The sequence below is a fragment of the Ceratotherium simum genome, chromosome X (genome assembly GCF_057802395.1).
Source record: "Ceratotherium simum simum isolate JZ-2026a chromosome X, ASM5780239v1, whole genome shotgun sequence".
In the NCBI taxonomy this organism is placed as follows: domain Eukaryota; kingdom Metazoa; phylum Chordata; class Mammalia; order Perissodactyla; family Rhinocerotidae; genus Ceratotherium; species Ceratotherium simum.
In genome coordinates this window covers 29,615,944-29,640,844 of record NC_141940.1, presented here as the reverse complement: position 1 = coordinate 29,640,844, position 24,901 = coordinate 29,615,944, and the positions used below count along the sequence as shown (strand labels likewise).

At 43.1% G+C, this 24,901-nt stretch overlaps 1 protein-coding gene and 1 long non-coding RNA gene across 5 annotated transcripts; one reads left to right on the top strand and one right to left on the bottom strand.

The window, feature by feature from the left end:
* Nucleotides 1-2,922: 2,922 nt before the first annotated feature.
* LOC147911790 (uncharacterized) lies at nt 2,923-13,692 on the top strand. 3 transcript variants are annotated; one of them, XR_015550657.1, is made up of 5 exons: nt 2,923-3,323; nt 11,056-11,125; nt 11,742-11,919; nt 12,135-12,273; nt 12,666-13,692. It is a non-coding gene; the product is annotated as an uncharacterized LOC147911790 (long non-coding RNA). The 3 variants fall into 3 exon arrangements; XR_015550656.1 differs by having other exon boundaries at nt 11,034-11,125; XR_015550655.1 differs by lacking the exon at nt 11,056-11,125.
* A 703-nt stretch (nt 13,693-14,395) lies between these two features.
* On the bottom strand, nt 14,396-20,433 carry RHOXF2B (Rhox homeobox family member 2B). Of its 2 annotated transcripts, XM_087427724.1 has the most exons (4): nt 20,109-20,433; nt 19,560-19,944; nt 18,395-18,440; nt 14,396-14,854 (listed from the first exon to the last, which is right to left on the bottom strand). In XM_087427724.1, exons 1-4 carry the CDS (start codon nt 20,257-20,259, stop codon nt 14,537-14,539), a joined length of 900 nt encoding a protein of 299 aa, XP_087283850.1. In that variant the 5' UTR covers nt 20,260-20,433; the 3' UTR covers nt 14,396-14,536. The 2 variants fall into 2 exon arrangements, with proteins under 2 accessions (XP_087283850.1, XP_087283851.1); XM_087427725.1 differs by lacking the exons at nt 14,396-14,854; nt 18,395-18,440 and having other exon boundaries at nt 19,556-19,944.
* Between the last annotated feature and the right edge of the window lie 4,468 nt (nt 20,434-24,901).

Genomic DNA, 24,901 nt, shown 5'->3' with positions numbered 1-24,901 from the left:
GAAAGAACTGACAGCCCGCATACCTGTCCCAGGCAGGCAGAAAGTTATGCCAAGCCCTTAGGATACAAAAGGAGACAAGCAAGTACATAGCAGCTATCCCTGGAAGAGAAAAAGTCAATAACCAATGGGTCAGGATTTGGAAAAGAAGGGACCATGTGAAATTTTCTTTTATTTTTCTGTTGACTGTCATTGCAGAACGGCAGCTGGGTAGAGGTAAAAGGGCTATTATCCAGGGGACATGAATTCCCTGGGAGGGGGTTCTAGGATAAATCTGCAGAGGATATTGCATAGGGAGGCCTGAAGCTGGCAGAGCCTTGTCTTAGAGCCCAGCAAAGCAAGCTTATTGCCTGTCCTAGGTGTTTCCACTGACTTTATTTTCTAGCTTCCAGCATTTACATGAGTAACCTGTATACTCTTAGAGATTAGGCTGGAGTGCTCTGTAAATCTTGTAGGAAAAGGAAGCTAAATTGGCAGACGGAGCCAGAAATTAAAAAGGGGGGGGGCTACGCTGGTTTTTTAAGTCTAAATTTTTGTTCTCTCATCTCGTTAGGGAGTCTTTAAGTCTAGCCATTGTATTATTTTTTCCTTTTCCTTCTTAAGTGACAGACAACTGTACTTACAGTGTCCTGCTTTTTTTTTTTTTTTACAATATCTGCAAATATCTGAAGGCAAATAAGAAGGGGTCTGAGTGGACTGCAGCAGACTTGATTTTTGTTCTAATTTCTGCCTTTTCATCTTATTAAGGGAGTGTTAATGGCTAGCCATTATACCAATACGAGAGCTCTCTAAAACTTTTTTCTAATTTAGAAGTTTTTCCAATTTAAGGCATCCATCATCTGGCCATTGACAAGTAGACAAGTAGGATCTTAACAGCAACTCAAAACAATAAGCCTTTTTTATGTCTTAACCATGGATGCAAGAGGCATCCCCAAAGGAGAGTGCAAAGGATGCAGCCCTCACAAGATCCAAAAAGTTCACTCCCAAAAATAGTCTAGAAAGCAAAGGCCTTCGTTGCACAGGTGGTAAGGATAATGTAGTGAAAACAGTGTCCCCGGTCTCCCATGAGAGCGTGAGATGCCTCCAGTCACACACCCGATAATCTGTGACACCAGGCAGGCGCTACCGGAATGGGATTTTCCCAGCACTAACAAGCAACGAAGGCTGAGACGACAAAGGCCCCTTATGGACTAGACCCTTTATGACAAACTCCCCTGAGAGCTGGCACTGCCAGACAAAGAGAGCGTTAGCTTGTGACTGCGTGTCTCAGAACCCTATGTTTCGACTGGCCACCAGGTGCACTCCGGTAAATGCACCTTCTGGGTGGCAGAGACCAGAGAAAATATTTTCACTGGTCACAAGCCAAGCTCTCAGGACATAGAACAAGACATAAGGAAAAACATCATCTGATTTTTACATAGAGCACCCACAGCAAAGTTTGTCTAAACAGATGCCGGTCTGGTGAGAACCGTAAAACTCATCAGTCTGTGAGGCCGGCTCAAACAGCAGGCTTAACAAGGGCCTGTACCTGCTGTCCTACCCTATGGCTTTTCCTCCTTATGACAAACGACACAGCAGACAGAGATAAAGGAAAGCAAAGACCATCCCTTGAAGGAAAGGATCTTTACCAGAGTTGGTTTTGTCCAAGAAACTAGTTTCACAAATATTTTCTCCTGCTAATCTACATTTAGAGAGAGAAAAAGAAACTCTCACCACTTCTGTTCCCACTGAACTCTGCAGACAGAGATCTGGGAGGCTGACATGGTAAGAAAGCTTACCTTTTTGCTGGCTTCTGTGTCAGATGTCCCAGGATCTCTGAGCTGTAGCAGCCTCAGGTGGAAAGCAGTTTCCCAGCTGGTGAGGTCTCGGTTGGCTTGCCAAAACTGTTGGGGTAGGGGAAGATCCCCTTTCGACCCTTCTTGTTTTCTTACAGCTGGACTAATAATAAAATTGACACAAGACAAGATTAACAGGAGAAAACCCAGTTTAATACGTACATATTGGAGATCATAGACAAATGATGCTCAGAGAGTGAACAAGGCATGTAGTACATATATCTTTTACACAAAGAAACAATAAAATTGTGAGGAAAGACAGGACAAAAAAACTTAGATTTGAGGCACATAATTAATGAGGCATTCAAGCAGAGTTTAGGCTTGAGGGAGTAAATTAGCAAGGTTTGTTTATGCAGGCTTCTCACCCCTAACTTCCCCCTAGCTCTGGTGACGAGGATGCAGGGAGAGCACCTTTCATGTGGGAGATTTATTTCCTGCTTTCAGGGGGAACAGAGACAAGAAAATCAGAATGCCCTTTTTGCTTCTCAAGTAACTTTAATTCAAAATAACCAATGTGCCATTGTGTGATGCTTTGGGGTGGCCTGCCCTGGGCCCCAACAAAGGGAACCTTTTGGTTTAGTGCTGCCTGAGGCAAGGAGGAGGTGGTCCCTGAGCAATGATCCAGAATAATCACTTCATTTAAAAGAAGCAGGTAGACCTTGGCTTTATTCATGCTGCCTTCTTTGTGTGGAATTGCCAGGGTAGACAACGCCCACATGCGCGCGTGCGCGCGCGCGCGCGCACACACACACACACACACACACACACAAACACACGACACCGTATGCATGCTATATCATACAATATATGATATGCACCCAAACATGCTCAGAAAACACTGCAACACAAGCAGAATTGTCTGTGTTATTAAAACGACCTTTCCGTGAAATACACTTACGCCTTCAATTACTTCAAGTTCGAGAGGCTGAGAAAGGACATGGCTTCCTGTCCACCTTGGACTTGGGGGCGGGGAGGAGGAGCTCATGCGGAACTGAGGAAGTGTACCTGTTGCCTGACCAGTTTATTTCGGTTTATTTACACCGACACACACTACTCTTCCTGTTGGCTGGACAACCCCAGCCCTGGGGAAGAGTTTTGCCGATGGACACAAAGCTGTTTCCACAGTTACCTCAGGTCTGGGCAGTGGCACCGCAGTGGGTTCCGGGAGCCAAGGCATCCGAGATCTTCCCAAAGCGAGATCTTCCCGATCTGATAAGAAGTCGCCTCCTTCTCACGCGGCAGCAATGGTTCCAGTGTCTTGCCTCGGGATGGGGGAAGCATAGCCTTTCTTTGAAGATCCCTGAGCCCAGCAAAGCTGCCGGCTCCACGCGTGGCCGCCACTCTCGCTCAAGTTCTTCCCTCAGTCCTGAGACCTGAATGGCCTCAACCATCAGCTGTGGGGCCTCGTGTCAAGAGCAGTCCGGGGCACCATCTTCACTTCTGACTCCAGGATACTTCTGTGTAAAGAGCAGTTTTTGAAACCACTTCCTGGTATGTTCCCTAATGGAGATCGTGCTATTCTTTTTCTTTGTGCATTTTAATAGTGTTGGACGCTAGAGAGAAACTGGCTGTTTTTAATTGCTAAGATCTGGCTTCACTGGTCCTCTGGCTTTGATTGTCTTATCCTATCCTATAGGATTTAGGGATGAAATGGTGCCATGACATGGGTCATGTTTTTAGTGCTCATTTAAATTCTTACTTGCATTATCTGCATTAATTTCATTATAAAAACATAAGTCCAAACCTAGCATATGGTTTTAAGCTCTACCTGATCTTGAAATCTGGACGTTAGATCTTATTTTTCCACAGGGAAAAAATATTATCAAGCCTCCCGCAATTCAAAATTTGAAACGGATTTCAGAAAGAATGAAAAATATAAAAGGATTAATTACCTAATTTTAGATTTAGCCCCTTTATACCTGAAGGCTTTTCTTCTCCATATTTATTCTGTTATCATCAGTTGCACCCAACAGGACAACAATAGGGGCCCAAACAAACAAACAAAAATCTAGATTTAATGAGAATGCGATTGGGTTGGGGCAACACCAACACATAAAAGATGCTTAGGATGTTCAAATTGATGCCTTGTCCCACATCTTACTCCACTTGTGCCCTTTATCGCAGTCCATCTACAATGATTATTTTTCCCTTATATCATTTTCTTAGTTGCAATAAAATTCAAATAACATAAAATTACCCATTTTAAAGTGTACAATTCAGTGGCATTTAGTACATTCACCACGTTCTGCCACCATCGCCACCATCTAGTTTCAAAGCATATTCATCACCCCAAAATGAAATCCCTTATTCGTTTAGCAGTCATACCCCATTCCTCCCTCCTCTAGTCCCTGGCCACCACTAATCTGCTTTCTGTCTCTAGGGATTTGCCTAGTCTGGATATTTAAAATTCATAGACTCATAAAATATGCAACCTTTTGTGTCTGGCTGCTTTCACTTAGCATGATGTTTTCGAGGTTCATCCACATAGTAGCAGGTATTAGTACTTCATTCCTTTTTCTAGTTGAATAATGTTCCATTGTATGGCTATGCCACATTTTGTTTATCCATTTCTCAATCCATGGACATTTGGGTTATGTCCACCTTTTGGCTGTTGTGAAGAGTGCTGTTGTTTACATTTGTGTACAGTTATTTCTTTGAATTCCCATTTTTAATTCTTTTGGGTGTATATGTACAAGTGGAATTGCTGGGTCATAGGGTAATTCTATGTTTAAATTTTTGAGGAACTGCACCATTTTACATTCCCACTAGCAATCTATGAGGGTTCCAATTTCTCCACATCCTCACCAACACTTACTGTATTCCATTTTTTTATTATTGCTGTCCTCGTGGGTGTGAGGTGGTATCTCATTGTGGTTTTGATTTGCATTTCCCTATTGACTAATGATATTGAGCATCTTTTCATGCTTGGCCATTTGTACATATTCTTTGGAAAAAACATCTATGTAAATCCTTTGTATTTAATATGGTGGTTTATCTATTCATTGCTGAGTTGTAAGGTTTCTTTATGTATTCTGGAAACTAGACTCTTATCAGATATGTGATTTGTAAATATTTTATCCCATTCTGTAGGTTCTTTTCACTTTCTTAATAGTGTCCTATGATGCACAAAAGTTTTTAATTTTGATGAAGTCCAACTGATCTAATTTTTCTTTTGTTGCTTATGCTTTTGGTGTCATAGCGAAGAATCCATCGCCAAATCCAAGATCATGAGTTTTTCCCTATGTTTTGTCCTAAGAGTTTTACAGTTTTAACTCTTATATTTAGGTATTTGTTTCATTGTGAGTTAATATTGGTATATCACGTAAGTTTCCAAGTTAATTTTCTTGCATATAGATATCCAGTTGTCCGTCATTCGTTGAAAAGACAATTATTTCCCAAATGAAGGGTCTTGGAACACTTATCTAAAATCAGTTGACTGTAGATGTGTGGGTTTATTTCTGGTTTCTCAATTCTATTCCATTGATCTGTGTGTCTATCCTTATTCCAGTACAATACTGATTGGATTACTGTAGCTTTATAGTAGTTTTTGAAATGTATAAATCTGGGTCCGACAACTTAGATTTTCTTTCTTTCTTCTTCTTCTTCTTTTTTTTTTTTTTTTGGTGAGGAAGATTGGCCCTCGGCTAACATCTGTTGCCAATCTTCCTCTTTTTGTTGAGGGAAATAAGCCCTGAGCTAACATCTGTGCCCATGTTCTTCTATTTTTGTATATGGGACCTGCCATAGCATGGCTTGATGAGTGGCGCATAGGTCGGCACCCAGGATCCGCACCTGCAAACACTGGGCCGCAGAAAGGGAACACGTGAACTTAACCACCACACTGCTGGGCTTGCTGCTGATTTTCTTTTGAAAGGTTATTTTGACTATTCGGATTCCCTTATAATTCAATAAGATTTTAGGATTTTTATTCCTTGTATATTTTGTTGAAAACTGGACATTCTCAATATTAGAATGTGGCAACTTTAGAAATCACATTTTCTCCCCTCTTCTAGGTTTGTTGTTGCTACTTGTTTGGGTTGCTGCTGTTTGCTTATTTAGTGACATTCTAAACTATTTTTATAACACCTGTGTTCTTTGTCATGTGTAACCACTGAAGTCTATGTTCCATTAGCTTTGTGGCCAGCTAGGTGTTTTGAAATAGTTACTGTAAATTCCTGGATTCAAAAGTGAAAAAAGGAAAAAGAAAGAAACATAATACCCTCCCACTGTCTGCAGATTGTCTCCGTGTCATGGCACTCCTTCAATGCTTAGCCAGACTATTTACAACTCTGCCTTATCCTTTACTTCCTGCTTGCACAGAGCCTGAGAGCCATCCAGAGGTGAAAGCTTAAAGTGTTTGCAGCTGTTTCTGAGCACGTGTCTAGCACATGGCCTTCTCGATTCCTCTGTATACACGAGAGCCTTTAAAAGCCCTTATTCCTCCACATATCTCTTTTCTCAACCTTGTTCTTCCCAGGCTTTTCAGTTGTCTATTGCTTGTCCTGACGGTTGTCTCTTGCCCCAGGACACTGTGGCCAGTACTTGTGCCTTTAAATGCTTTGGGTGAAAGCTGCCCGGGAAGCTGCCTCAGCCCAGGGTTCACTCCTAGTGGGACAAAACAAAGGCAAGCCATTGTGCCAGTCCTTGAGGGAGCTGCCAGAGTGGTTTAAGACCCAGAACCACAATTCTTTGAGAATGAGGTCCATATTGCTCCCTCTAGCACCAGGAGTGCAGGCTTCCATCCTCAAGGCCAACACAGGTCTGGGATGTGAGGGATGGTAGGCAGAAAAATTAAAACACCAAAGTGTGCTCTTACCACAAAGCAGCAGATTCTTTTTTCACCAAGCCTTCCCTGGCTGTTGTGAGTTTTTGACTGAATTCCAATGTCCTACAAAAGTTGATTCTGACAGTTTTTGCCAGCTCAATAGTTGCTTTGGGGGGAGAGATGGAGCCCTGGCATTCCCTACTCCACTATTTTCCATTCCCTTGTAACTTCAACCTCTCTTTTTTTTTTTTTTTTTTTTTTTTTTTTATTGCAGTAACATTGGTTTATAACATTGCAAAAATTTCAGGTGTACATCATTGTACTTCTATTTCTGCATGGACTACATCATGTTCACCACCAAAATACTAATTACAACCCATCACCCCACACAACCTCTCTTTGATGCTGCTTTTCCCTCTGCATACAAATATATTTAAATTTCTTCAACACTAAAAATATCCCTCTTGACCCTGCATTCTCTTGCTGGCTACTCCCCAATATCTCTCCTTCACTTTTCAGAAAAACTTTTTTCCAGAAGTAGTTTCTATACCTTTCCTCAGTTGTGATAAACAAAAATGTCTCCAGACATTCTCTAATGTGACCCAGGTGAAAACTCATTGATTGTGATTGAGATCCACTGTATAAACTCAAATTCAGAACATATTTGGATTTAACCTGTTTTCACATGTACATTTAGTGGGTTTTTTTGGTGTTTAGCTCTATGGAATTTTATCACATGTGTAAATTCATGTACCCATCACCACAATGAGGATACAGGACTTCTTTTACATGCATACAAAGAAACTTCTTGCTGTTATACAAATGATTTCTCTAAACAAGTGGCATAAAGGTGAAGAGCATGTGTAAAATTCTACCTTTGTGTAACAAAGGGCAGATACAAGAATGTATTTTTGCATTTATATTTTCCTAAATAATACATTGGGGTGATAATTGGGCATGTGCGGGGCAGGGGATGGAAGCAAGGCTTTTCACTGAATATGTTATACTGTTGGATTTTTGAGCTATATCATTGTGTCCTAAGGGCTTGGTTGAGCTTTCTGCCTGCCTGAGACAGGCAGGCAGGCTGTCAGTTCTTTCTTTTGGTTCTCTTTGGGAATGACTCTGGATCTTGGGAAGGTAGTAACTGTGAGGACAGCTCTTGGGTCCATAGAGTGGTTTAACACTGCCAGAAATATCTACTGTTTGTTTCAACTAAAAACCTGACAAGATATCTAAAAGGATATTTTTAGTAACTCTATGGTCAAAAATTGGCCAAATTAAAAACTGCTATTCTGAGCCTGATAGGAATTTGTTCATAGGCCTTCTTCCCTCAGTTAAAATAAAACTGTGTACCCAGAGGAAAGAAGCAAATTAGGATAATTAATGTAAAATAATGTAATCGGATGGGTAGATCAAACTGTGATGTCGTTTAAGTTACAACGCAATTTCTGAGGAATTGAGAGCGACTGCCCTTACCCTACAAATCCTTGCAAAACCGAAAATGCAGCTCTAGAGGCAGTTCAGAGTCCACCCATTCCCTTTCACCAATCCCCAACCGTCTCTATTTGTCTCAAAAGGCTTGTAACCTCTCCGTGAACTCTGATTTAGACCATCCCCAATTCCTAAGACTGAAGGAAAATTCTAAATCGCAATTACCCTGAAACTCCTTTGAAAAAAGAGAAAAAACTTGCAATTTTTTCTCTCTGTCCCTTAAATTTATGAATTTTAACATGTCTTCCACATGTAAACACCTCAAAACATAACAGTCCACAGTGCCTGAGGCTAAATCTGGCTAGCTCAATCAATAAAGCCTAAGGTTAAAGAGGAAAAAAAAGGGAAAAATGTTTTGTTTTAAATGCAGGCTGCTAGAGAGGCTCTTTTGCTGCCAATCGGATTCACAGCCTCCTTGTCTAAGGCAAATATAAATCTTAAAAGTCCTCCCCACAACTATTAAAAAAAACAAAAACTTTTAAGCAGGTAATCTTAACTTGTTCCATCTGCTAGAGACACAATTATTTATAAATTAGGGAGTTTTGTATTGTACCTGATTCATGGCTGAACGTTTTAAAATAAAAGCTGCAACATCTCTCTTTGTACCCGTCTATATATGTGTATGTACCTTATAGATACGGTATTTTTCTAGCTCTGGATGGTATGAGCAAAAATCATTTCTAAAGAGCTCTATTTAATTAAAGTAAACGCTTATATAAATTATTTCTAAATATAATAGAAACCAACCAAATTAACGTGATATAAAATAATCTTTGGTAAATGAAAGCTTGCTTAAGTTTCTTGGTTAATTAAAATTGGCATGCCTTTAGTGGTGTCAGCATTGGCTGTAATGGAAACGTGCAGCTTCTATTCTACCTGGGTTATTAGTCAATAAGCTAATGTTATCTCTGTTATAAAATCCGCCAGCCAAAAAAAAAATGATAACTTATGATGATGGCTAACTGCTTTGATGTCTCATGAAATTTTCATGAATAATCTAATTACGATTGTTAAGAACATTGAATTATATAGATGCTAATAAAATAAAGGTTTTTAGGTGCAATAATTATGTTCTATGGTATATAAACTTAAAAATAACTTCCCAAGTCTTTTGGTGGATTAAAACTTTAGAGTTTGACTAGGTAACGTTAAATGATGCAAAGTTCATTGAATATCTAGATCATCTCCAGAAAAGATAAAATAATAAAACATTAATTACTGTAGAGGGGTTTATCTACTTTTGGCTTCTTATTACAGAAAAACTGAAAGATAAATTTGGGTCTATTAATAAACATGTTTGTGCCTTATTGAAAGATTGCAGTATGAAAAAATACGTTTCTAGAAAATTTAAAATGTATTCATAAATTTGCCAGTCTGAAGAGTATGGATATAACATACAGTTCACAATTGCTTACTTCTTAGATTTCACTAGAAATTAAAGTTTCTAAGGGTTGATAATTTTGAATAATATGTATAAATAAAGCTACTCTAAATAATAAAGAAAAACTCTCTATGCAAAGAAAATAAGATGTATGTTTTTGGTAAAATAAAAAAAGGTATGAGGAATGGAGATGCATTTTTGTTGAGAAAATAAGAATTCTGTCTCAAAATTAGGCTGGTTATTTCTGAATAATAAAAACAATAATAAAAGAACAAGGGACAAACTAATATGGACGTAAAATGTTATAGAAGGTTTATTAAAAAAATCTTTGGAAAGGGATTTTATGTGTGGTCAGGGCTGGCTAAGATTGGAATGAATTTAATTAAGTAAATAAATTTTAATATCAAAAGTAAGCTAGCATAAAATTAAAATTTGACTTTCTCTCCTGTTAGAAAGAAAGAGAGAGAAAGAAGAAAATCTTACCTTGTGTGGTCAAGTTAACTAAAATTAAATTGTTCTTTTAAGATTTTTGAAAAAAGAAGCTTTAATATCAGCAGTGTATTTTAAAAAAAACTGGTACTTGATTTTCTTTTCATCTCTGAAAAGAGCAAAGTATTCTTGGAATATTGGTCTGCTCCTGATGAGAGATTATGAAAGATTTTTCCTTACCCTGTTGTGTTTTATCAGAACTATTTCCTGTGCTTTATGTTAAAAGCTGAGTCTCTTCTGTTCAAAAGAGCTAAGGTTTTGCAGCTATGTAACCTTCTTAATTTGTCTTTGAAATCTTTTTGTCACTTAGGTTAAATAGATAATTAAATACTGTTTCATACTGATCTGTGATCCTATTTAGGCAAGTGTTTTAAAACTTCTTTGAAATTTTGGACGAACTTCCCAAAATGAAATTCAAAGTGAAGTCTTTTTGACCTCTAGCGAACTTTGGGATTTTTCAGAGGATCCCGGAAACATCTCAAAAGATTTGTTTCTCTCCTTATTAAAAAAGGGATATTAGAGTCTTTATTTGATAAAGAGTATTGGTAAAGCCTAAAATAATTAGGCTTATTGGATATTACATGGGAGGCATTATCAAATAAGAAATAACATTAAGCCTTCTTTATGTTGTATCTGTATCAGTGTATGTTATAAGATTTCCAGAAATTATGTGAAATTCCTGGAAGTCTAATATGTCCTGATATAAAATGTTGTCTGTTATCAAAAGTGAGGCTCGCACTAACTATCAGGAGAGTGCCTCAGCTGACTTTCATGCAAAGGCAGCAACAGCAGACTCTATAAAGGTTATGACACATGTGGATAAAGTTCATTCTGCTTGAGCAAAAAAAAAAAAAAAAAAAAAATTGACCCCTCATTATCAGACCTTTGCCATCCCAATATCCTTGTAATATGGCTACAGTCTGCTCCTGAAGCAGAGAGAAATTGAGATGGGTAAACAATGGCTGTAAATTAAAGAAACAGTGGGGCTCTGGGAAACCCAGGACAGCCTCTTGGTTCTTCTCAGCTCCCTGGTAAACCCCATTTTTCAGTTTTTACCTTCCTTCACCCACTATAGGAAAAACTATTTCTGTCCCCAGAGGCCTCAGGACTCCTCCCTCTGACTCCTTTGAGCACCTGCAGCAGGACTTCGTTCAACTGCCGCTTAGTGTGAGTTGTCAATATGTTCTTGTTATTGTATTATGTATGTTTTCCAGGTGGGTTGAAGCCTTCCCTTGCCACAAAGCTGATGCCCTCACAGTGGCAAAGAACACTGTTAGAAAATGGGTTTCCCACTTAGGATATACCTTCCACAATCTCCAGTGATCGAGGCAACCACTTCTCTGGGCAAATCATACGAGCCTTAATGAAAACCTTGCAAACTTCTTGGAATTATCACTGTTCCTATCACTCGCAATCCTCAGGCGAAGACGAGAGAACTAATAGAAAAAAAAAATGGATTCAAGCAGGACAAGAAGTAATTACATGGGACTAAAGTAGCTGATGAGGATAATTATAATTTTTATGACTTTTTTGTCTGAAATATTACTGTTTCTCTAGGCTTTTGTTTTTCCAGATTGAAGGAAACGTTTTCTTCTTTTCTCTTAAGCTATCTATGACTTGCAATAATTCGGTGAATTATACCTTTGTAAGCAGAATTGAAGCATTTCCTTTTTCTCCCTACCTGATCCCTCCAGAATTCAGAACCTCTCAGTGAGTATTCTTATTTTCATGACAATATATTTATTTGCATAAGTTCAATAAGAATCTGTTCTCCTTGTAACAGGACGCAATTGGAAACATCGGTTATATTGCAAAGGCTTTGACCACAATCTCATATGTGAGAGAGATATGCATCGACTCAGATATGTCCAGACAGCTATAAGGAACTAAGGTTGACTTTATGGAGCCAAATAAAGCCCTTTGGAAATATCGGCTTACAGGGTTCCCAGCAACCTTCCCAGGTGAGTAAAGAAGGTCACTTCCCCCCCAAAACATTAAGAAATAAAAGTAACGGAAATTTGATAATTTACTATGGTAAATAATGTATATTTGCCTTGTCTGTTCTTAAAATTATCATTATGGCGTCTAAATATTTGTATTCTCTCTGTTCCAACAATTTTATAAAGTCTTAACCAACGTTAAAACAAATAAACAAAAGAATGTCACTTCCTGGCAGGTGCACAAACCTCAGGATATTTTGGGAGCCTCGAGAAGAGAGGAATTCATCGAAATCTATAGGTATTGCCGGCAAAATACTTGTTTTGGCTTCTGAGCCTTGAGAGGCTATTAAAAGTTCAGTCCGGAGGTTGCTCATGGTAAGCTCCAGCAAAGTAGATTTAAAAGAGCCTAGATGATCCATCACCATTCTTGTCACACTTATGTAAATAATTGGGCCACGTTTATTGAAATGAGACTTATTTTGCAAACCAATTAATCTTAATTTGGCTACCTTTGATACAAGTAAGGGTGATTTTGGAGAGAAAAATTATGTTTCAGTAGAGACTATAGTAGACACTTGTGAATATTAGAATTTAGTGCTGTTAATTTTCCTTAAAGTTTTGTTATTTACCTAAAAACTGAACTGGATCCTAAATTCTCCTAGTTTCCTCAAACATTTGGCTACAACTTTCCAAACTAACGTTTGCAATTTTTCTACGACTTTTGGCATGCAATCATTGAGAACTAAAGCTGCCCCTTTTCCCTGAAGCCCTACAGTCTGGAGCGGAACGGCTTGATATAAACTGAAGAGGTCAGCACGATAGCCCGTGTTTAAACTTGTTGCTGAGGCAGCCACTCAGAAAGTTTACCTGAACACCCCATGACGTCATCAGAGACATTTCAAACTGCAAAAGATGCTTCGACCTTGACATCTAGAAATCTTCTTGACTGGCTGTCCCCTAGCCTCAGAAACTGGTTTATAATTTGCTCCAACCATTAACCATTGTTTTTCTTTGTTTCCAAAGAAATGCCTCTTTTTAAATACCTGATTGCTTATACCACAGACCTAACTCTGGGAGCCCACCTGGACCGCTGCCTCCTGAAATGAGACCCAACTGTTTACCTGAACTGATCTATTTTCAAGACCAAAAGATTGATCCAGTGAAATAAGGGAACAATCTACCAACTCAACTTTTAATATGTGAAACTTCCAGGGAAGTTTCAGAGGAGGGAACTGTTGGGACCCAGGGCAGGCCACCCCAAAATATCCCACAATAGCCATACTGGATGTTTTGAATTAAAGTTACTTGAGAAGCAGAAAGGGAATTCTGATCCTCCTGTCTCTGTTCCCCCTGAAAGCAGGAAATAAATCTCCCACGTGAAAGGTGCTCTCCCTGCATCCTTATCACCAGAGCTAGGGAAGTCAGGGCCAAGAAGCCTGCATAGACAAACCTTGCTAATTTGCTCCCTCAAGCCTAAACTCTGCTTAAATGCCTCACTAATTACGTGCCTCAAATCTAAGTTTCTTTGTCCTGTCATTCCTCACAAATTTATTGTTTCTTTATGTATAAGATACATATACTGCCTGCCACGTTCACTCGCTGAGCATCATTTCTCTATGATCTCCAGAACGTACGTATTAAACTGGATGTTTCTCCTGTGAATCTGGTCTTGTGTCAGTTTCATTCTTAGTCCAGCCATAGAACACAAGAAGGGTAGAAAGGGGATTTCCCCCCACCCCGACACGTTTCAGTGTTGAATGAGCTGGAACCAGGGTTCTCTCAAGGATGTTGAAGGGGACAAAAGACACTTGAAGGCGTGATCTCAGCTCCCAGCTCGGGCAGGAGCTATAATATGATTTCCACTTCTGGGGGTGGGGGCCAGGAAGGGGGAGGGAGAAGAGCCTTGCTCTGGCCTTGAGGGAGTCTCGCCCTGTGTTACCTTTGAAGCAGCAGGACCCTCCTGCTAGAATGGTTTCCATCCCCTTGTCCCCTCCACAAAAGGGATGGTGGTGAACGGCACTTGGAGAGCAGCAGGTGAAGGGCCGGCTCCCACTTCTCCATAAAGCCCTGTGAGGAGCCTCTTAGGAAGTTTCCCTTAGAGTCCTCTGTTGTGCCTGAGCTCCTCACCGAGAATGGGGCTCAGGCCTGCCATGAAACACACTGTTCTCTCATTAGGGACTCATGCCACTCCGTCTTACACATCTACGTGGTCCCAATGGGCCAGGGTCCGGGGAGGACAGGGTGTTGGGGGAGAGGGTGGAAGGGAAGGGCTGGGTCTGTGTGAACCTGCCACGGGCACTTGGGAAACTTCTGAGATGTGCGTGGCCTACCGATGGTGACTCAGAGATATCTATGCATGAAAGGAAGCCTCCTTGGCCTTCGGTTCTAATGGCATCTTCTTAGCAATTTCCATCAAATTTACTAACCCCATGTGACACACAAAACAAATACGCAGAGAATTCACAACTTTATTGAAAACACAAAACGTGCTCCTAAAATAGTGGGTCAATGACTTCACACTTTAACACATTTAGCAGGCATTTGGTGAACTGCTCTTGATGGGGAGGGAGGCAGAATTTGAATCTGGCTCAAGAGCGCTTTGAAAAAAGCACAGACACCATCCTTTAGCAAACGTGGACTACAAAAGGTCCACTGATGGTAAGGGACCAGGCCATGCCGCACGCCGACGGCAGCCACAGGGAAGGAAAGGTGGAAGAAGCCAGGGTGGAGGAGGCCAGAACAGAGGAGGAAAGGGAGACACGGGCAGCAGAGGCAGCCCCAGTGGCAGTGGCTGCCAAAGAACCCACATGCAATCCGGAGCCTGAGTCAGCATGGCACTTCTGGATCCGCCCAAGGTTATGATGATGGGGAGGCCCAGGGCCACGGGCAGCATGTTTCTGAATGTTAAGGCCCTCTGCCGGCGCCTCCACTTGGCCCTCCTATTCTTAAACCAAACCTTCAACCAGAGAGAAAAAGGGATTGGTTTAGTACATTGAGCAGTTAATGTCATGAAAAAAACACAGCAGGCAACTCTCTGTGCCCTTAAGATTTTAAACTGCACCAGGAGAAGCTATTTCCTTCTTGCGAAAATACCCTAGGAAAGTTACCACCACGGCCCCCGCTTCGGCTCCCCCTCAGTGAGCACTGCCCATGTGCCAGGCTCTGGCTTGGGGTATTGCTTCGTCTCTCTCCTCCCACCTTTAATCTTATTTTCCCCGCTCTTAGATGCGGGTGTAGTTGAGGAACTGTGCCCCGTCCCTGCTGTGATTGCTATGCCTGCTATGTCTGTGTCCTGACAGCTGACCGTCAGCTGTCCAGCTGCCACTAAGCTCAGCATGGTAAAAAGCAGGCGTCTGTTAAAGTCATACTGAGGGGAACAGCCTCCATTTCGAAAAGCCCATCTTCAGTGCACAGTAAATAATCAATGGGAGTGTGTTGGATTGTTCAACAAAGCTTCCCTTCAAGGATGACTAAAGGGTCATTCATCCTCTGAAACCACTAAATAGTTAAAAGGATGGCATCGCGAGTGAGGCTTGCTCATGAGTAGCCCAGGGAGTTTGCGGTTTGACTTCCTGGGACACGAGTATAGCTGAAACCCTGGGCACTGCCTTAATACCTCAGAGTTTAGGGGAAAGGAATGCTTAGACTAACTAACTCAATTTGGGCCCACTTTACTAAAGTCCCAAATTTACTAAATCTCTTAAAATCTTTGCCCAGCCAAGAGTTTGGAGGGAAAGAGGCATACCACTGTCACCGCTGTCAATTCTGCATGCTCCAATCTGCCCCACCCTCCAAACCTTCCTGGGCTCAGGACCAGGTCAGCTCACTGTGTTCTGGCTACAGTTCCAGGACCCTGGACGGAAGCCGCTGTTGCCCGGCATGGCGGGGCCCCCTTGGCCCTGCTACTCAACCAGGAGCTCCCCTTCTCATCCCTTATTCTTAAGGCAAGAAGGTGGAACCAGTAGTTTAGGAAGATAGTCGACAACCACGCGGGTGAGGGGTCACACAATGGCTCCTCCCTGAGGCTATTCACAACTAGAAATAAAACCTGTCCTTTAGACTACACTGTCCCCTCAGCATCCTAGTTAACGGAATCCCGTTGCGTTTAATACTTTTGGACATTCCCAGTCTGCAAATTTTACATGAGGCAAAGTGCCTCCTCTCTCTGCCTGTTGCCTTATTTTCACTCTCCCATCTCAGTGTTTGGCTCCTTCTGCTGCATGAATATATAGCCTAAAAAAGCCACTGTAATAGAGCTCATTTGGGGGGTCCAAGTGTACCACTGGTCAGATCTGCATAAACATAACCAAAATGCAAATCGGGCTAACCGAGGTAAAGGCTGATACCAGGTCCATATTTACAATTCTAGTTTCATGAAACAACTCTTACTGTGTTTGCAAAATAGGGGGGAACCTCCATGAACATTTTCTTCAGACAAATACTGTATGATTTCACTTATATGTGGAATCTAAAAACAAAAAGCCAAACTCCTAGAAAAAGATCAGATTTGTGCTTAGCAGAGGCAGGGGGCGGGGAGGGGGAATTGGATGAAAGGGTCAAAAGGCACAAACTTCCGGTTGTGAGATAAGTACTGGGGATGCAATGTACAACAGGACTCTAGTGAACACTGCTCTGTGGTACATTCGCAAGTTGTTTAGAGAGTAAATCCTAAGAGTTCTCATCACAAGGAAAAAAACATTTCTTTTCTTTTTCTTTTTTGGTTTGTAACTGAATGAGATGACAGATGTTAATTAAACTGACCGTGGTAATCACTTCACAATATACGTAAGTCAAATTATTCTGCTGTACACCTTAAACCTACACAGTGCTGTATGTCAGTTATATCTCAAGAAAACTAGGGGAAAATTTCTTCGGGAAATTCATGCTGCAGAGTTTGGAAATAGCAGAGAACATGCTCTCTTTTTCCTTCTTTGGTTCTTGTGGCTCCTTTTCCCTGCAGAACCCCATTGAGAGAGCACTGCGCAAACCCGTGGAGGGAGGAAATCCACTCACCAAAGCTTAAGTTTTTCTTTTCTTCTGAGCTTGCTTTGCCTGCTTGAGAAAGCAGAGAGGCCTGGTCCTCCCGAGCCCCGGCCAGACCTGACCGTGAGCCCAGCCCGCGGCCTTAGGGTGCCGGCCCTCAGTGGCCTGCTTTGTTGGGCTGCTTTTCTGGACGCGCCCCCACCAGGCCTGCAGCCCTTTTCCCTCACTGCACTCACACACGACCTCTGCAGCAAAGCTAATAAACCCATCCTGATTTTTCCTTTTCTCTCTTTCTTTCTTTTCTTCTTCTTTTTTTTTTCTTTTTCCAAATTATCCTTTGATACAACTTAGACTTTTCTATGGTCTCAAAAAATCACCTTTTGATCCATTGACCCCTAAATTAGTCATCACCAACTGAGCAAATGAAAAAGTATTTCCAGTTGACACAGGTAAGAATCCAGCCTGAACTAAGAGCCATCCCCCACTACCGACAACTCCCACACAACCCATCTCTTCACAACAGTCCCACAGAAAGGAAGAAAACATCTCTTAGGTGCTCGAAATTCCTCAAGAGAATATTCACTAATGCATTTGGTAGTTTCAACAATTTGAATGCGTGTGATATCCCCAAGGCACATGTTCGACTCTGTAATTCTTGCCTAACACTTCCACCTTTCTTTGGTCGGTGGAACTTTGTTTGGAATTGTTGTAGTTTTGTTTTTTTCGTGTTTCAGACATATTTCAAGGGTTGCAACACGCCCTCCATCTCCACCATAACTCACAATCTACTATGTTAACAATGTTTTCAGGCTGACCTATCAAAGAATTCCAGGAAATTAAAATTTAGGGCCGCCATTCTCTACATTGCTTTATCAGACACTTAAAAACAACAGCAGGAGGACCAGGCACTTGGACCTATGCTCTCGCCTCCATCAGTCTCAGCTGAACTAAACAGACATTAGTTGCTCATCTGCTGTGTTCTATGCGTAAATTATTCCCTCACTTCCATGCCTACATATTTATAAATTCACTCCTTATAGAAAGAGCTTATGTTTGGCTTTAAGTAATTTAGTGTAATGGAACTTCTTGGTGCATTAATTTGAATAATTTCCATTTCAGACTTAACCACAATGTGACTCCAGACACAAGTGTTACCTAAAGGATACCAGTGTTAGAAGGAGTTGAACTATATACGTGTATGTGTTTATATACATATGTAGAGAGAGAGAGAAATACGTATATATCTTTGTATACAAGGAATAGTGTACTATGATACTTGATTTTCCTTTAGGCAATCATGTTCCTTCTGGTGATGGGCAATTTCCAAAAGCTGCTGTTTACTTATCCCATTTTCCCACCCACCAAGACCCCCAAGGTCAAAACTCATTTCCCAAACATGGAAAAGGCAACAAAAACACAGAAACGAGAGAATGTGTAGGACAAAGATGTCCAAGTCCTGAAGCGGGTGTTAGAATGGCTGCCCTGCCAGATTGCCTTTTTCGGGTTTACTGACCTTCACCCTGGACTCAGGCACATCCATGCGTCTAGCAAGCTCCTGTCTGAGGGGAGAAAAGTGTTCAGTGTTCAGTATTGGGGGTTGCGGATTAAATTAAATCTAGGATGTTATTTCATTCTTATTTAAACATCTTTCTTTCAGGGAAATGTCAGTGGCTTGTTTTAGGAACCAATTCCTGCAGTAGGAAAACTCACACCATTTCAGGATTTGCAGTGAACTTAAGTTGACAAGGCACTGAAGGAAAGCCGGGTATCAAGGGTGAAGGAGGCCCAGTTCCCAAGAACACGTGAAGTTCTAGTTCACAGCTTCTTTGAGTGTTACCAACTTCAAAATGAATAAAAATCCCTGACTGAGGATACATCTCTACCAACTTTCAATCATTGGCCTTACTCATTTTATGGATTAAATTAGAACCTTAAAATAGCATGTTCTCTCTGTCTGTCTGTCTATCTATCTATCTATCTATCTATCTATCTATCTATCTATCATCTATCCTGTATCTATCCTCCATCCATCTATCAGTGATGAACAGGTTGCAGTACAGCCCTAGGAGATGCTAAAGGATGACACAAACTCTCTGCTGTTCCTTCTTTGGTTGTGCTTATTTTTAACTTTTTTTTTACCACCCATTCCCCCCCCGCCCCCGCCCCATCCACTATTCTCCTATATCTAGCCTGAGGCTTGCTTTAGAGACAGTTTTCTCTCGAGAACTAAACTTAAGGGCAGGCAGAAAAATCACTAATCAAGATCAATAATGTTCAAACGCAGTATTTAAAAACATAAAAAGCAACGGAAAAATACTCCATGAAGAAGACATTATCGAAAGGTTAGGTAAAGGCCCCATCCAATCCTGCATTTGCTTCCCCCTGCCTCAGGCTACTCCCCTGTACCCCTGCCCCGGTTCCAACCGAACGTTTTTTATATTAAGGGCAGCAAAGTTTCCCGACTTGATTTATTTAAATCCTGAATGAAAATATTTACCTTGACTCCCCATAGGCATAGCCCTCGCCCCCACCCTAGAACCCAAGTGCAGGGCCGGGGGGGTGGGGGGGGCTGGCAGCCGGGACTCCCCCAGGTGGCTTTTAGTTCAGGAGGGGAGGAGAGAGCCAAAGGCCGCCCTGGACCAGCCCCAGCTGAGCGCGAACCAGAGCAATCGGCTTACCGCATCGACAAGTCGGGATACGGAGTGCGACGGAAAATGCCCTCCAGCTCCCACAGCTGCACCGGGGTGAACATGGCCCGGCGGCCCGGCTGCTGCCTGTCTCCAAGAGCAGGCAGTAGACACTCGACGGCGGCCTGCGAGGGCTGCTCGTCCTGCCCCTGCTCTCCTGGTTCTCGGCCGCTATCGCCGGCGGCCTCGCAGTTTTCCACTTCCATGGGGCTGGGAGCTCGTGCGCCAACGTCGCCGTCTTCTTTTTCTTCTCCTTCTCCTTCGTCTCCTGCCTCTTTTCCTTCTGCTGCTGCAGCTCCCTGCTCAGGCTCGGCCTGTATCCCTTTTCCCTCTTCTCCTCCCTCTCCAATAAGCGAGAGCTCTACAGGTTTCGCTTCTGCAAAGGAGGAAACCCAAAGAGCAAGATCAGGGCGTTGGAGCCCAGGCTGCTGGAAGAAGGAGGTGAGGGGCTGCATCTGAGGGGTGTCCTGTCTGCTCGCCTCTCCCAGGGAACGCTCGTTTCTTGGAGTTGCCCGAAGGACCTGCCCCACCACCACTGACCATGCACTTCTTCCAGGTCCTCGTCGACTCCCACGCTGAGGATGCCGGTGACATCGTCGCTGCACTGCTGTGGAGGCTCCAGGTCCCGAGTGCTGTCGAAGAGGCTGTCGAAGAGGCTGTGCACTTCTGCGGATTCTGCGCGGCGATCCATGGCTCAAGGCTAGAGCGGCGGCCTGCGATCCGGCTCCTCCAAGGCTCTTCTGTCTCTAGTCGGGCTGTAGCGTCTAGCCAGGCTAGAGCGTATCTGAGTGGGCGCTCTCTGTGGGCTTGCTACCGGTTGCCGGGTGTTGGTCGGCTGAGGTGCGCATGCGGCAGGGGCTTGGCCAACAAATGGGAGGGTGTGCCTGCGAGAAGGGGGCTGGTAGGGAGCATGCGTGAGAGCAGAACTTGGGACTCCACTTTGCCATTTAGCTGGCTACTCCCGACTTAGTGGGGGGTCTTCCCCGAGGAAGAAGGGGCTGTGCTGGATTGTGCCAGCCGATTTGCGGAGGGTAAGCCAGAGACCTCACGCTAGCTCCGTAGACGTTGTAGAAATGTTTGGAGACTATCTCTTGGCCCAGCCCTGCGTATCCAGCAGCCAGTAGTAAGCAGGGAATAATAATCAAACTAGTATGATTAGCGAGGAGGTTGCTTGCTCTGAGTTTTTGCAATGAGGCTGAAGTCAGAGCCGGCCGTACTCCCCGGGACTCCAGGAACGGGAGCTGGGGGTTGGGGTTTGTCCGAGAGGGGGAAATTCCCCCTTCTACTCCTCTTGACTAATGATAAAACCGACACAGGACCAGATCAACAGGAGAAAAGCCAATTTAATTGGTACGTATTGGAGATCATAACAATGATGTTCTCCGAGATGGGCAAAGCAAGCTGGTCTTCTATCTTTTGACACAAAGAAACACTGAAGTTGTGAGGAAGTGTCAGGACAAAGAAACTCAGGTTTGGGGTATGTAATTAGTAAGGAATTTAAGCAGAGTCTAGGCTAGAGGTACTACTAGTAGAAGTAACAAGGTTTGTTTACACAGGCTTCCGGCCCTGAATTCCCTAGCTCTGGTGATCAGGATGTCTCCATCTCCTGGTGCCAGGAGAGTACCTTTCACATGGAAGATATATTTCCTGCTTTCAGGGGAACCGAGAGAGGAGGGGGCAATCCCCTTTTAGCATTGGCTGCTTCTCAAGTAACTTGAGTTCAAAACCATCAATATGCCCTTGTGGGATATTTTGGGGCAGCCTGCCCTGGGCCCCCACACTAACCTGAGTTGCTTATTCTCCCTTCGCCTTAGTTTTCTTATCTGCCAAGTGGAGATAACCATAGAACCTAACACATGGGGTTGTGGGAAGATTAATAGAGACGATTAAAAAGATCTTTATAAATGACCATACCATGTTGCCTCCCATTTCCTACTTCCACCTTTTTAGTAATTATTTTTCATGAGGGCCCATGAGAGGAGATAGAGATCCTTATCACCTGAGTGTGGGCCCTGCCGAGATGATGTTTTCTTGTGAAAATCATGTTCCTACCGGGTCTTTCTGTACGTAGACGTGCTTCAGGCAGTCAGCCTATGTTGGCTGCTGCGTATACAGGGCAGCAATGTGGGGAGGGCTGTGAAGGCCCACGTGGCCTTTGTGCTGTCGGTTCTCACAATCTGGGGAGGCAGATCGGCCCACCCCGGGGCAGGAGGCCCCACAGCATGGGGGCAGACTGCCCAGCCGCACCACTTACTTGCTCTGTGACCCTGGGCGAGTCAGCTGACCTCTCTGTGCCTCGGGTGCCACAGCTGTAAAATGGGAACCCTGATGGTACCAAACTGTGATGTTGTGAAATTTACCTGAATTAATACAAGTATAAGGCCCATGGTGAAGGCTCAGACTACTTGAGCTGATGCTGGAGTTAAGGGGTCAAGCTTGAGTGGGGTCCGTCTGGACACAGGCCCACACTGTGACTGAAGATGCCAGCCGTGGAGTGTAGCCTCTGCTCCCAAGTGGATATGAGAGTCTGTGGAGCACCACATAGCTGTGCCTGCTCATGCTGGTGACATCACGTGGCATCTCACCGTGCACCAGGGCCTGGCTAATCAACCTTACAGCCCTCCCCTGAGGAGGGGGCTGTCACTCTCTTTAGTGCCTAACCAAGCAAATGGAGGCTCAGAGAGGTTCACTGACTTTCCCGAGGTTACACAGCTCGGTGGAAGTATGCCGGGGTTCAAACCTTTGAAGACACTTTGTTCTTAGCAACCCGTGGTAGAAGCAGGTTTTGCTTTTATGGGTAATAAGGTGTCCTTTGCACCTCACAGGGTGGGTCAGACATTGGCAGAGCCTGAGCTGTGCAGGGAATCCCAGTTAAAAGCAGTGGTGTGGGGCCAGCCCGGTGGCGTAGCGGTTAAGTTTGTGTGCTCCGCTTTGGTGGCCTGGGGTTCACAGGTTCGTATCCTGGGCTCACACCCCGATGCACCGCTTATAAAGCCGTGCTGTGGCGGCGTCCCATATAAAGTAGACTAGGGTGGGCACAGATGTTAGCCCAGGGCCAAACTTCCTCAGCAAAAAGAGGAGGATTGGTAACGGATGTTAGCTCAGGGCTGATCTTCCTCAAAAAAAGAAAAAAAGAAAGAAAGGAAAAAGTGGTGTGAGCAGTCCCAGGAGGAACCCAGTGCAAGCTTGTCTCAGGGAACCCCAGCACAGCCAGGGTGGCCAGAAGAGTGAGTGCATGTAAAGTGTGACTTTGAGAGGGCGCTGGAGGGAGAGCCTGAGGGTAACACTCTTGTGGGTGAGTAGTTGAAAAGGTGGATTGGGGCCAAAGTTATGGAAGGAGTTAGAATGCCTGTATTTGGGCTTGGATCACTGTACAGGTTTTGGTCAGGGGCAGTGACTTAATGAAAGCAGTGTCTTAGGATGTGGAGTAGAGGGGGAGAGTGTCTAGGGTGGTACTTGGCTCCGGTCATTGCAGTGATTGGGGTGGGGCACACTGTCCAGACGTGGGGTTCCTGATTTGGAGGCCGTGGTCGGCCATCAGAGATCGTGAGCCTCTTGGAACTTGAATGTAAAATCTGTACGTACTGTAATTTTAAGCATGTGTGCACCTTCCATCAGATAATCAAGGGGGTACATGATGGCACTAACCACCCCCCTGCAAAAATACAGAAGACCAGGGATTTGAGAAAAGAAGCCAGGCTTTGGAGTTGGAACACCTGAAGCTGGTTTCAGCGCACAGCATTGTTCTTCTGGTTTCCTCCTCATAGCAAGAACTTTGGCCCCTTGTTCTTGTCACGTGACACTGAGCAAGCCTCCTCATCTCTCTGAGCTTCAGTCTCCCAACTGTAAAATAGGGTGACTATTATTACTACTACTGTTGCTAAAATAAAGATAATCATTTCCAGAATACTTTTTCTTCCTTCTTTCCTTCCTTCCTTCCTTCCTTCCTTCCTTTCTTCCTTCCTTCCTTCCTTCTTTCCTTCCTTCCTTCCTTTCGTCTCTCTGTCTGGCTAATTTCACTTAGCATAATGTCCTCAAGATTCATTCATGTTGTTGCAAATGGCAGGATTTCCTCTTTTCTCAGGGCTGAATAATATCCCATTATATATATACCCCCTGCAATCTTCTTCTTTATCCTTTCATTCATCGATGGACACTTGCTTGGTTTTCATGTCTTGAGATTCACAGAATTCTTGTGAAGCTAGAATGAAGTATGGAAAGGTACTTTATTAATTTTAACTGAGTAAAAACATAAGGGATTTTTTTTATTGTCATTTGTGGTTAAGGAGTTTGACTTTTTGTTTTTAAAAATATCTTTTAGCATAAGATTTTCAAACACACACAAAAGTAGAAAGAGTACTGTAATGAACTCCCATAAAAATCATCATCCAGCTTCAATCTTTATCAGGATTTTGTCAAACTTGCTTCATCTATCCTTGTTTTTCATCCCTCCCTCCCTCCCTCTCTTCCTCCCTCCCTTCTTTCTTTCCTTTTATCCTCCTCCCCTCCCCACTCATTCTCCTCTTCTTGTTGCGATAATTTGAAGGAAACTCAAGACAACATGTCTTTTCATCCCTATATCTGGTGTTGGCTCCATCCTCTTATTTTCCTCCCAGCCCATGTGGCTTTCCTGAGTGACAAACTCTGAGGTAGCAAAGATCTTCCCGGAAAGGGTCTGGCATTTACTTGGTGGTCTTAGGTGCGGGTTGAGAAACAGATCAGCAACACCCTCTCCTCTCTGTCTCAAGCACTGTCTCTGGCACCAGCCTGGACGTCTTCTCTTAATTGCGAACGCTCTTCTCTCCTGTTTTTTTCTCCTTCTTCATAGTTGTCATCCTTTTTCTCCCTATCATTTGTGTTTGTGTGGAGGGTGTGTGTAATTGTTTAATTCAGTGTCCATGTACTGTAAACAGGGGCCAAAGACGTAAGCAAGTCATGGAAAGAAAGAAAATACATGAGTTAAAAATCACATATATTCTGGAACAAGGCAAATGCCACACGTGAGTAATAAAGCAATAATATGGGATCTTAAAGAAGGTAGAAGTTACATTAAGTACAAATCTGGAAACATACTTTAAAGATGTGGACTTTAAGATGACCCTTGAAGTTTGGGTGGGAGTTTTTTTTGTGTGTGTGAGGAAGATTGGCTCTTACCTAACATGCATTGCCAATCCTCCTTTTTGCTGAGGAAGATTAGCCCTGAGCTAACATCTGTGCCCATATTCCTGTATTTTTTGTTTGTTTGTTTATAGGACGCTCCCACACATGTCTTGATGAGTGGTGCATAGGTTGGTGCCTGAGATTAGAACGTATGAACCCCAGGCCACCGAAGC